The sequence below is a fragment of the Bos grunniens genome, chromosome 17 (genome assembly GCF_055505025.1).
Source record: "Bos grunniens cultivar Pamir isolate PY7600 chromosome 17, Bosgru_T2T1.0, whole genome shotgun sequence".
Taxonomy (NCBI): domain Eukaryota; kingdom Metazoa; phylum Chordata; class Mammalia; order Artiodactyla; family Bovidae; genus Bos; species Bos grunniens.
In genome coordinates, this window is record NC_141181.1 from 62,512,961 (window position 1) to 62,526,415 (window position 13,455).

The 13,455-nt window shown below is 38.4% G+C and overlaps 1 protein-coding gene across 6 annotated transcripts in view; it reads left to right on the forward strand.

Moving 5' to 3' along the window:
- The window catches only part of NAA25 (N-alpha-acetyltransferase 25, NatB auxiliary subunit), a 63,822-nt gene that overhangs the window by 31,287 nt on the left and 19,080 nt on the right, over positions 1-13,455 (forward strand). For 4 of the 6 annotated variants that reach the window (XR_015144613.1, XM_086348175.1, XM_086348174.1 and 1 more), the window contains 4 exons: positions 2,000-2,207; positions 3,805-3,894; positions 9,788-9,968; positions 10,585-10,684. Coding sequence is in view for 3 of the 6 variants with exons in the window: in XM_086348175.1 (XP_086204301.1) it covers positions 2,000-2,207; positions 3,805-3,894; positions 9,788-9,968; positions 10,585-10,684 (579 nt within the window). In the remaining 3 variants the exon portion in view is untranslated. Of the gene's footprint in view, positions 1-1,999; positions 2,208-3,804; positions 3,895-9,787; positions 9,973-10,584; positions 10,685-13,455 lie in introns of all 6 variants that reach the window. The other 2 variants (XR_015144614.1, XR_015144615.1) reach the window with 1 other exon arrangement.

Sequence of the window (13,455 nt, forward strand, 5' to 3'; positions counted from 1 at the left end):
TCCAGCCCTGGTTCTGGCTCTGTGCAGACAAATTACTTTCAACTCTTAACTGTTTCTTTTGTTATTTAATGCTGTATTTCTAAATTTTACGCTCATATACTTCTTTATTTTTATGGTTACAGTCTTTATCTCTTGGTATCCTGTTGTGTGTGTGTGTTTAGTTGCTAAGTCATGTCTGATTCTTTGCAACGCCATGAATCGTAGCCCACCACACTTCTCTGTCCATGGGATCCTACTGTGGAAAGCAATAATTTCATTTCTAACATTCTACCTCTTCTCTTACTTATTTTCCCCTCAATATAGTATAGTCATTATTCAGTGTTTATATTTTTATGACTAAAGCCACTTTATATATGGAGATTATAGCTTTTTTATACAACTTTCTTTCTTGGAGTTAATGTTTTTGTTTTTTGTTCATTTCACCCCAGTCAGTCTGACAGAACCATGAACGTTTAAAACTCCTCTTAGGGGTTTGTCTGAAATGTGAGGTTAGTAGATCCGTTCCAGTCTCCCCTTGAGTCTACAGTGTCTCTGGTTCAGCTTCTCCTGGGGATGAAGGAAAACCCTGACTTCTACTGGGTTTAGGAATTCACTCAGTGACCTTGGCAGGAGTCTAACTTTTTAGAATTTAGCAGATTCTCCTGTTGAAGTTCCACAGCATTTTAGCTTTCAGACATACTTTCTGCCTTTAATTTCTGAGTCTTCCAAGGCTCCGCAGCTAGAAGAGACTTGCTGCTTATTGGTGGCCTCCCCATTGCATACTACTGGATTCCAGCGTTCTTGACCCCATACATTGGTTATTACCTACCACCTGCCCTTGTGCCTTTTATCTTTTGAAATCTTGTTAATGCTTTTTACTGGCTGTCATCTCTTCACATTTCACATGTTCTTGATCCTTATGGGTGCGTCCTTTTTTGTTCTTCACTGTCATCTTCATAGGATCTTGGAAGGGAGTGAAAATAGCCTGTGTTTAATAAATGTGTAGTTGGAACTTTTTTCCTTTAAAATAATGTATTAATTTTGGATCTTAAAATATAGGGAAGACACAAAATATAGTGACCCCTTGGCTGCATTTCTCTTCCATAAACAGCTTTTAGAACCCCAGATTTGTGCCGCTCAAGCATGCTCTCACATCCTGACAGCTGCAAAGTATAGCACCCGAGCGTGTGTGACATGTAAACAGGCACTCTGACTGCAGTGTAGGGGTCCCTCCAGTTCAGTCTTCTAACTCACTTTTGCCAGTATTGCAACTGAACTGGTTGTGGAACTCATGTTTTTAAAAATTTATTCCATATTTAGGGAATTAAAAACATTTTAATATAAGATGTTACCAGAGGGATAGAATTTCCTAGTCCAGTGGTTAGGACTCTGATTCCACTGCAGGGGACCACAGGTTTGATACCTGGTTGGGGAACTAATGTTGCATGTCACACGGCATGGCCAAAAAAAAAAAAAGATGTTACCATTGGAAAAACTGGGTGAAGGGTACATAGGATCTGTGTTATTTCTTACAACTTCATGCAAATCTATAATTATCTCAAAGCTTTAATCAAAAAAACAATTTAAGGCTATTGACATTCCCTTCAGTGTATAATGTTTCCTTTAAGAATTTATTTGTAGTATAATAGTATTTGTTTTAGGGTAATTGTTTTTTTTTTACCTTCTTCCTCAATAAATTTTTTCATTGCTACATTGTATATTATGTTAATGTGTTGTGATTTAAGAAACATTTTCACAGTTCTTTTCATCTTTTAATGCATATACTGCATGGTGTTAGCATTAACACTTGACCAGCAGTGAATGTTTCACATGTGGAGTTTCACCAGCAAGTGTACTGTTAGAAGTGTTTTGTTGGCAATTTTGGTAGAAAATGGAGCTTTAATTTGTATTTCTCCTTGATGTCTTTTTCTAGACCATTTCAGTATTTGTTAATTGTGACCTACTAAAAGATGAGTTCCATCTTGAGACCTGTACTTTTTTTTTTCTTTCAACTTTACAGTTTATTAATCAGTTACTCGGAGTGGTTCCTTTGTCAACACCAACAGAGGATAAGCTGGCACTGCCTGCCGACATCAGAGCTCTGCAGCGACATTTGTGTGTGGTGCAGCTGACGAGGTTACTTGGCTTGTACCATACGATGGATAAGAACCAGAAGCTGAGTGTGGTCAGAGAACTGATGTTAAGGTACCAGCATGGACTGGAATTTGGTGAGCAACCTTTCAAAGTGTTCAGTAGTTCCTGCTCTGCTAAGACTTAGAAGTCAGGGTTTTTTTTCTTAATGTCTGTATACTTTTTTTTTTTAATTGGAGGCTAATTACTCATAGCACACTGTTTTAATGCTTTTGGCAGGAAAAATATTTTATCAAGTGGCAACACTATCCAAGTAATAAAATGCAAAACCTTTCTTAAGCTTGGAGTTTTAAAAAATTTTAATAGGCCCCAGATAGCCATATTCTTCCTGTGCTGGTGAGCCAGCTTTTCATCACACTGGGATTCGGATGAGTTGCAGAGTTTATGATAATTGTCACATTTTCTGCTTGGAGGCCTTAGTATTCTTCATATACAGACTATGTAAATGAACAAAAAGAATGTTGTAAATTGTGAGGTATATATTTAGTTTAGAAGTAGATGATGGAGTCTCAGTTCGACCTCAGCCTTTGGCTTAATCCTCTGGCGCTCGGGCCTTCGTCTTATAGAACCTGCTTCTTTTTCCTGTGTTGTCCTTCACCACCCTTCTCGTTAATTCTGCAGGCTGTCGATTTCCGCTTATTTTCTAAAGCCTTTTTAGAATGGACCTACACCTTTTCCCCTTACACCACGAGATACCCTCCGGGGCCTGAGAATCAAGCTATAAGGGACAAGATTAGAAGGACTAAGGCACATAGTGGTCTTATTCCCTCTGCCATGTGTCCCGGGTCTCAGCTAAAGAGAGGGCAAGAGAGAATTCTGGCCTCTTAAGATTAATCGACTAATCTGTGCGGAACAGAACCCGTATTTTTGGGTCCCAGAGTTCCATTTCCTCCTCGCCAGAGTCTCAGCCACTAGCGTGAAAGATGTAGGGAAATTTTTGTGACCTTGGAGGGAAAGAAATCACGAAAAATGTCTGACTCTAATGAGGGTTCTGGGAATGGGTCAGAGACGAGATGGGCTTGCTCCGTGCGGGGCTAGAGGTCCGATGGAATCTTGGAATAAAAACGAGGGGTCATCCAGGAACACTGGAAAGGGACGGGGCGTTGAGCTGAGTGGATTCCAATTGGTGGACCCGGAGTGGTGGCAATTAGGGAAAAGAAGACAGGCAAGATCGTTTGACGGCGGAGCGATGCAAGAGCGCTGAGCGGAGGAGGGGGGTTCCCCCCAAAAAAAAGAAGTAGATGATGTTCAAATTATTTAGATATGTGTGATAAAATACAAATTAAATTATCTAAGTGGATGATGCTAGTATTTCTCTAACTGTATTCTTAAAAACTAGGCGAAGTAATGAGCATATTACACTAGTTGTACATAGCTCTTGATGTCTGTTCTTTTCTTCACTTGAAACCTTTCACAGCCTTTCGCATAGTCCTTTTGGGACTATTTGGAGTACCACCTCTGTTCTGAAAGCCTTTTGCTCCAGCTGAGTGTAGTCTCACCTTTTTTTGACTCTTTTAATTCATGGCTCATATTTTCTTCTGGTATTTACTCTATTCTTAATAGTTTCTTTTACCCTTCTTCCTGCTGTCGTTTTCTTGCTTTACATAACTCTTTGGGGACAATAATCATTGAACAAATCTTAAAATACAGATATAATTTTTTTTTCCCCTATAGGGAAATCCTGTTTGAAAACCGAATTGCAATTTTCAGACTATTACTGTCTCCTTGCTGTCCATGTGCTTATTGATGTATGGAGAGAAACAGGTAAAAACCAGTGATTTCAGTTTAACTTTATTTTTACTCTTTGTTTTTATTGATTATAAATCCTTAGACTAATTACATAATCCAAGACTTTGATTTATGCTTTTAGGTTTTTCTTCTTGCCTTTCTCCAGGGTGCTTCTAGAAAAACCCAGGCCCCCAAGTATCCTCTGTATATTCAGGATAATCTTAAATCAGCGGATATCTGTTCTATTTTAAAATGTTTCTGAATAGTGAGTAAACAACCTATTGCAAAGTTACAATAATTAAAATGCAGAGAAACTAGTTTAGAGATAGGTGTATGAATCCATGGAATGAAATAGCCATTTTTGTTCATTTAAAATTATATACACGGGCATATACTTTTTTTTGGAATATAGTTCAGATTAACCCATTTAAGACAAAAACACACTACATGGTAAAGGAGACATCATGACTCATTGAGCAAGAGAAGAATGATTCAGCTGATGGTTCAGCCTTTTCTTTAGGTCTCATGCTCTGACATTTTCTCTTATTAGCAGTTTTTGAGAAAAAATAACTAGCTACTTATTGCATTATTATTAATGAAAATAAACTGCAGAAGAAACAGGGCTGGGGAGACAATGGTGTGTGCAGACACAGCCCTGCTCTTGTGGGTCATTTCACCAAGCACTCAATTTTGATGTCCTCCTCATGCTTAAAATCCTTCAGAGATGCCCTATTTTCTTGAGGATAAAGGTCAGCCTTCTTAGGATGGTTTACAGTGCTCTCTAATCTAGCTTCTGCCTGCATCTCCAGATTCTTAACTACTTAAAGCCCTAAATCTACTTGTTTGTTGTTGCTGTTTCTGTTACTGAACATCACGTTGCCTCTCTTTGAAATAACTGTATCACCTCCTTCATCTAACTTTAACTCAAAGAGTGCCTCTGACAAGTGTGTCTTGATTTCATCCCTTTCCTCATTACAGATTTTGTGCCCCTTCTGAACTTTTGTAGGATATTGTATATACCCATATGCTGCTGCTTGTTATACTGTGTTCTACTGGAGGTGGGGATGAAATTCTTTTCATCAGAGTACTTGCTATCAGAAGCCCCAGATTCAGAAGGTTGCATAGAGCTGTAAAAGTCATCTTAATGTAAAAACCATAATGAACTGATTACTTAGTAATTTGGTCTCTACCCAGATACCCTTCCCCACTTATTTGTAGCATCTGTTCTTGCTCATAATGACATGGTTTTCCTAATCTCTTGGTTTTGGAGCAAGATATCTGACCATATAATAATAATAACACTTGACACTTATTGATCATCAGGCACTTGAAAGTACTTTATATGAATTCAGGTCAGTCGCTTAGTCGTGTCTGACTCTTTGCGACCCCATGAATCGTAGCACGCCAGGCCTCCCTGTCCATCACCAACTCCCAGAGTTCACTCAAACTCACGTCCATCAAGTCGGTGATGCCATCCAGCCATCTCATCCTCTGTCGTCCCCTTCTCCTCCTGTCCCCAATCCCTCCCAGCATCAGAGTCTTTTCCAATGAGTCAACTCTTTGCATGAGGTGGCCAAAGTACTGGAGTTTCAGCTTTAGCATCATTCCTTCCAAAGAACACCCAGGACTGATCTCCTTTAGGATGGACTGTTTGGATCTCCTTACAGTCCAAGGGACTCTCAAGAGTCTTCTCCAACACCACAGTTCAAAAGCATCAATTCTTTGGCGCTCAGCTTTCTTCACAGTCCAACTCTCACATCCATACATGACCACAGGAAAAACCATAGCCTTGACTAGATGGATGTTTGTTGGCAAAGTAATGTCTCTGCTTTTCAATATGCTATCTAGGTTGGTCATAACTTTCCTCCCAAGGAGTAAGCGTCTTTTAATTTCATGGCTGCAGTCACCATCTACGGTGATTTTGGAGCCTAAAAAAATAAAGTCTGACACTGTTTCCCCATCTATTTCCCATGAACTGATGGGACCAGATGCCATGATCTTCGTTTTCTGAATGTTGAGCTTTAAGCCAACTTTTTCACTCTCCACTTTCACTTTCATCAAGAGGCTTTTGAGTTCCTCTTCACTTTCTGCCATAAGGGTGGTGTCATCTGCATATCTGAGGTTATTGATATTTCTCCCGGCAATCTTGATTCCAGCTTGTGTTTCTTCCAGCCCAGTATTTCTCATGATGTACTCTGCATATAAGTTAAATAAGCAGGGTGACAATATACAGCCTTGACGTACTCCTTTTTCTATTTGGAACCAGTCTGTTGTTCCATGTCCACTTCTAACTGTTGCTTCCTGACTTGCATATAGGTTTCTCAAGAGGCAGGTCAGGTGGTCTGGTATTCCCATCTCTTTCAGAATTTTCCACAGTATGTTGTGATCCACACAGTCAAAGGCTTTGGCATAGTCAATAAAGCAGAAATAGATGTTTTTCTGGAACTCTCTTGCTTTTCCCATGATCCAGTGGATGTTGGCAATTTGATCTCTGGTTCCTCTGCCTTTTCTAAAACCAGCTTGAACATCTGGAAGTTCACGGTTCGAGTATTGCTGAAGCCTGGCTTGGAGAATTTTGAGCATTACTTTACTAGCGTGTGAGATGAGTGCAATTGTGTGGTAGTTTGAGCATTCGTTGCCATTGCCTTTTTTGGGCTTGGAATGAAGACTGACCTTTTCCAGTCCTGTGGCCACTGCTGAGTTTTCCAAATTTGCTGGCATATTGAGTGCAGCACTTTCACAGCGTCATCTTTCAGGATTTGAAATAGCTCAACTGGAATTCCATCACCTCCACTAGCTTTGTTCGTAGGGATGCTTTCTAAGGCCCACTTGACTTCACATTCCAGGATGTCTGGCTCTAGGTGAGTGATCACACCATTGTGATTATCTTGGTCGTGAAGATCTTTTTTGTACAGTTCTTCTGTGTATTCTTGCCACCTCTTCTTAGTATCTTCTGCTTCTGTCAGGTCCATACCATTTCTGTCCTTTATCAAGCCCATCTTTGCATGTTTTAAACCTTGTGAACAATATAGTTAAGATTGTTACAGTTTTACAGATGAGGGAAGTACAGGGCAGAGAAATAAAGAAGGTAGGTTGTTCAAAAATCATACAGTGCAAATACATGGGAAGTTACAGATATTATAGATGCAAGGTTTCTTTCTTACTTTTTTTTAGGATTTTCATTTTATTCTTTTTTCCTTTTTCTTTTTTTGGTTTCTTGAAGTCAACAGAAGTGATGCTGAATGTTCCAGTTGTAGACATAGTCATTGTTCAAGGTGGATCTGATAAAAATTAGAAATGTTATATAGGGACTTCCCTGGTGGCCCAGTGGCTAAGACTCCACGTTCCCGATGCAGGGGACCTGGGTTTGATCCCTGGTCAAGGAACTAGATCCCACACGCTGCAACTAGAAGATCCTACATACCATAACCGAGACCAAAGATCCTGCGTGCCACAACTAAGACCTGGCTGGGTCAAATACATAAATAGATTAAAAACAAAAGAAATGTTCAGAAAATTGGGAGGATTTCTAGAGAGACTGATGTGAATGTGAAAGGATTAAGAAGAGCACTTTAAATTGATGATGCCCTCAAACACTCATTCAGGGACTTCCCTGGTGGTCCAGTGATTAAGACTTCACCTAATGTAGGGGATGCAGGTTGGATTCCTAGGCAGGGAGCTAAGATTCCACATGCATGGGACCAAAGAAACCAAAATATAAAAACAGAAGCAATATTGTAACAAATTCAGTAGAGACTTCATGATTCTGCTACACAAATGAAATGAGGCATGAAGGATATAATTTTTCCCCCCTCTCTATTTTTACTGGGATATAATAGATACATTACATTATGTTAGTTTAAGGTATATTATATGATAATGTGTTGCAAAATGATTACCACAGTCAGTGTAGTTAAAGTTCATCACCTCGAATAGCTCCTCCCCTTGTGATGAGCATCTACTCTCTTCGGTTCAGTTCAGTTGCTCAGTCGTGTCTGACTCTTTGCGACCCCATGAATTGCCGCACGCCAGGCCTCCCTGTCCATCACCAACTCCTGGAGTTCACCCAAACTCATGTCCATCGAGTCGGTGATGCCATCTAGCCATCTCATCCTCTGTCGTCCCCTTCTCCTCCTGCCCCCAATCCCTCCCAGCATCAGAGTCTTTTCCAATGAGTCAACTCTTCTCATGAGGTGGCCAAAGTGCTGGAGTTTCAGCTTTATCATCAGTCCTTCCAAAGAACACCCAGGACTGGTCTTGTTAACTGTAGCCACCATGCTCTACATTATATCCTCAGAACTTAATGTATTTTATACCTTTTTGTTATATTATAAAAATTAATTAGAAAAAAATTTTCCCCAAGATCCTCATCAACCCTTGATGTTCTTTGATTTGGTGAAGAATTTGCATAGAGTTGTAGTTATATTCTAAATTTTGCAAAATAAAATAGGTTGATAAATGTCTTCATAATGTTGAATGTAATAGTTCAGAAGTGTAAATTAAATCTTTTTTTTGCTATTTACTTTGAAATTTTGTTTCCATTTAAGAGAGATCATTAAAAAAAAGAAGAAGTTAAAAAACTCTGTTATGGTTATCCTTGAATAACATTGGACTTAAAAAATTTATCTGTAATTGTACAACTGTCTCTTCTGCTCAATTCTGAACCTGTTGAGGCCAGCAACCACCTGTGACTCTCTGGGTCTTATATCTAGTGTTACTGCAGAGTTTAGGTCACTGAGTGTTGAATTAAATAAAATTAGGATTGTGAAGACCAGTTAGCAACATGAGAAAACACAAAATTGGATGTATGCAGTGATTACTACTGTGTAAAAGTAATTATAGTTCAAAAGCAGTACATTAATCATAGTGGTAGTTTGAGTAGAGCTTGGATAGTTTACATAGTTTGGGTAGGATTATAGATGATATTTATTTAAAACTCCAATTTTTGGTTATATTTTGTTTCTTTTCTCTTGGGGAAAAAAGCATATAAAATATAATCTCAGAAGCTCAGTGCTTAAAGCTTTCCACTTTAGACATTTTTTTCCTAAACAAAACTAAACAGAAAATGGTATATTTTAATCTCAGTTTTCCAGCTTCCTAAAGACACTAACATTTTTGCATATTTCCTTCTCTCTTTGTGAATGCTTTATATACTTGAGATGAACTCTTCATACTCATTTGAATTCTGTATGTTTTACTGGTCACTACTGTTTGGTTTTTTGGCTTTTAAAAATTCCTTGTTAATATCAGTTGACTGTATGATATTTCTCTGTGTGGGTATAACTATAGTTTACTATTCCTCTCTTATTAGTACAATGGATGTTCTTGTATGTAAAACTTTATCTGCGTTTCATATTATTTTCTTTAGACAATTTCATAAAAGAGAAATTACTTACCCGTTAAGAATATTGATGTGTGTAACTTTTTGAATTTTGGTACTCCAGAAAAGTGTGTCATTTTAGTTTAATTATTAGAGGGCAATTTTTTTTTTCAAATATTAGTTGACATCCTATTAGTAGAGTTACATGTAGAAGAAAAATGATGTCTAGAGAAAGCATCTTTCTGGGGTTTTATAGAGAAAACCCTGTACTGGGAAGGTTGGTGGATTCCAGTTCTCCTTCAAAGTCCATCTCTTCTCAGAATCTAGGATTCTGTGAGATTCCAGACTTCTCTTTAAGACCCAGCAACTTAAAGTTGCATCGTTTTTGCAGATCTTACCTCAGTTGAACTGAGGTAACTATTGAGGGACTGTCTATTCAGGGAAATTCCCTATTTTGCTTTCAGGTTTGTATCTAAAATGTGTTCTTTGCCACCCAGCCTAATCCTAAAAATAGTGGAGGGGATGACGTCACTAAGTTTTTGTTTTTTATTTTTGAGAACCCCCATTTGCTGTCAAAAACTGGATAATGCTATTATATTTTGGTTCTAGGTGATGAGACCGCTGTGTGGCAGGCCCTGACTTTGTTGGAAGAGGGACTGACTCATAGCCCTTCCAATGCTCAATTCAAATTGCTGCTTGTTCGAATCTACTGTATGCTGGGGGCGTTTGAACCAGTGGTGGATCTGTACTCCAGCCTTGATGCTAAGCATATCCAGCATGACACCATTGGGTTGGTAGTATATACTCTGAATAATGAGCAGCCCAGCAGGGTGGGGTCCTCATACATGGAACTCTAGTATTTTAATTTTAGCAGAAACGTTGTTCCTGGTATTATGTTTTGTAGATAAAATAATCACCTGTTATGTATGACCCATTGCAAAGCAGATTTTTATATCTTTCAGCATTTTGTGGTAATTTTAAATTTATACAATTTAGAAATGGTTAAAAAAATTTTCCTCAGATTCAAAAGAACAGTTAATGTACTTTGAACTCTTTTTCCTTGGCACACATTGTGTTGAAGTCTACTTCTGCCTTGCAGTTGAGGTTGAGACTTCTACATTATGCATTGGTCTCAGAGATCCTTTGAATTTGTATTTTGATTGTTCTTTGTGGTGAATCAAGGGTATTTTTCTCCATGTCCCATAGAGCTGTTTTAGGAAGACAGCATTGTATAAAACTGAATTAACTTTGCTGTTTTTAAAAAAATTTGATTCTGTGAATTACATCATTTCTTTGGCAGAATTTTTCAAACTTTTCTTATGCCTAGCTATTTGAATAATTTGAAGTGTAGTATTTGATACTAGAGGTGGATAGGTATAACATTTTTTTTTTTCCTTCCAACCTAGTTATCTTTTGACCCGATATGCCGAATCCCTAGGTCAGTATGCTGCTGCATCCCAATCGTGTAACTTCGCACTCAGGTTTTTCCACTCCAACCAGAAAGATGTAAGTGAAAAAAAAATTTCTTTCTTTTTTTTAATGTGGTCTTGGTCTACTGAATGCACGTGATCCAGAGAGCGTCTTCTTTCGAGTCCCAGATGCACACATGAAGGCGCACCATGCTGTACTTGCCAGCGCCTTAGGCCATACCTTCCTGGCCGAAGGCTGTTAGGCAGAGGTAGAGAGTTATCTGTGGTTGTTAGAACGGGTGTGTTTACTAGAATCCTTGCAAGTGCATTTAAAAACTGGTTATTAACAGAATAGGAAGTGCCTATTAGGTCTGTCTTTTAATCTCTAAGAGACTTTCTAAGGGTATAAGAAATAGCCCATAAGAGTTTATAGCCTGGGATGCCAAATATGATTTTATAATAGCGTTTGTTCTCTGTTACTTTTATGGGTTTCTGAAGTTTATGACAACTGTGCTCTTTATCACAGAGAGTATACTTACCTTTCTTACAATTATAAAATTGACCATTTGAAGGACATTTTAAGAAACTTAAGGCAATAATTTGTATTTTAAAGTGACAATAAATAACGTAGAGTTTTTATGTGCCATAATGAAAGGATGGGATTTGTACCATATTTTTCACTGCAAGCAGATGTTGTCATCTGCTTAACTTGTCAGTTAAGCAGAAGTTTTTGTGGGGAAGCCATATGGTCTCTACTAAATCGAAGTATGCAGAACCACTCAGGAACATACGTGGAGAAAAGACATGCCTCAGCAGTGGTCACTGCCTGCTTGCTTCTCATGTGCTTCTAAGACTGATCACCTGGAATTTGGCCATGCCTGGTGTCTGCCCATAGTGTTCCATTTTCATGGTCTAACAGCAGCTAAGAAACAGCAACAAGGAAGCTGGTTTCTGAGGTTCTTCTTGGCCAACACTCATGAAGATTTTTTTTAAAAGCCCTTTTGTAACTATGACTGCTATATCTAGTTATCTGTCATCTATAATTCTTCATGTGTGTATTAAATAGAAAGCGGGCACAGGACAGAAGCATTTCTAACCACTGGAATACAGGTTTGTTGCTCTCAGCTTGTGATAATTAAATTCTGCCACACTTCAAGGCATGGCATAGAGGGCTGGAGTAGCACAGAGTGGCAATCTTTGCATCATCAGTTGGCTTTTAAGCTCTATCCCTCTTCCCCATGACTCCACTTCCCAACAGTGATTGTGTCTGTTCAGGTCTCATTCTGTGCCCTAACTTCTGATTGGGGAGAGACAGAAGTAGGCACCTGCATTTAAACATATTGTTCAGAAGCTGCTGACCTAGCTTTAGGGTCAGAATGGAATCTCTAGGACCTTGGTTCTAAAATCTCCTAGCATGAGTGGGCAGTCAAGTTATAAATCTGTGAGTTTTCAGTGTGTATTCAAGTGTCTATGCTTGCCATTCTCTGTTTCACTACCTGAGGAAAGACTCCAAAGAAGAGTATATTTCAAATCTCATTATTCTGACTCTCATTACTTTGTTTCTAAGGGAAAGGTTAAATAAACATTTGATATCCTGAAGAATCCTTTTCAAAGTTTTGTTTCTCAAATAGCTTTGATGTGGGAGTGGGGGGTAAATTAAGGGATTAATCTAAGTCTGGAGTTTGGTTTTTGTCCAGTTTTCAAACATCCAGCATTCTAGAGGAACTATATTGTTCATGAATTGGTCAATAAAGGCACATTATTTTATGCTAATAAAAATTAAGCTTTAATATTTTCCCCCACAAAATATATTTTACCTGAAGAAATGTTTTGAGAACTGTATACTCACACATAAAACAACCCAACCAAAAGTACTGTAATAGGGAAAGGAGATCTCCAGGAATGATTGTCCTCAGTGGCTCTTGGTATCTTTGTTTGATATTTTGCTGATGGTCATGTGTGGCAGGAGTGACTAATTCACCTGAATGTATGAGATGCTGAAGATGATAAAAGTAAAGCATTTATGAATCTGGGACTAGAACTGTACTTGAAATTTATTTATATTATTACTAACTAGGGGAAACAGCTGTTTAATCACATTAAAGTATATAACTGAGGGGGAGGAGAAGATGAGGACTAGGTCCTGGGGCTGAAAGCAAGGCACAGTACAGCAAGGCAAACGCACCTTAAACTGTAGTGCCTAGGCCGAGTCCCAGTTTAGGAAAATGGAGACTGTGGTGTGGACTGTTCCCTTTAGGAGTTTGAAGCTAAGAAAGGTCATGGTTGTAGTGTTGTACTGTCTGTGTCAAACCTACTGACAATATTAGAAATACCTTTCTGGAAAGCTAAAGCTCTGTTATACATCTTTTATGCTCAGTAGTTTTTGGCATCCCCAGATGATTTTTTTGCTTGAGTGACTGATATATTTCAGTTCCTACTCCTTAAAATCCTGGAAGATCTGCTTTGTAAGGCTTTGTGCTGTGGGATTGAAAGTTCTATTTGGAAATCTACATAGGGATTTTCTTTTTGGAAAGGTCATTGTCTGCCGTCATCTTATTTGGAGTAGATTTTTATAATACAGGAATTAAGAGCTTATATTCACATATCTCTAGAAGTAACATACATGTTCATACTTTTAAAAAATTGCCTTTAAAACTCTCTGTTTTAAGTATTCACAGAGATCATCATTCAGGGATTTGATGTCCATCTATTAATATTCTGCTAATTTTCACAGTGACCAGGGTTCATTTCAGGCATCCATATGGGATCCAAATAGCCTCATTGGTGCATAAATGAATAGAAATGGGTACGGACAACATTCTGTGATACTCAGAAGTCTTTAAAGTACCATGGCTTCCAGTTTTGCCT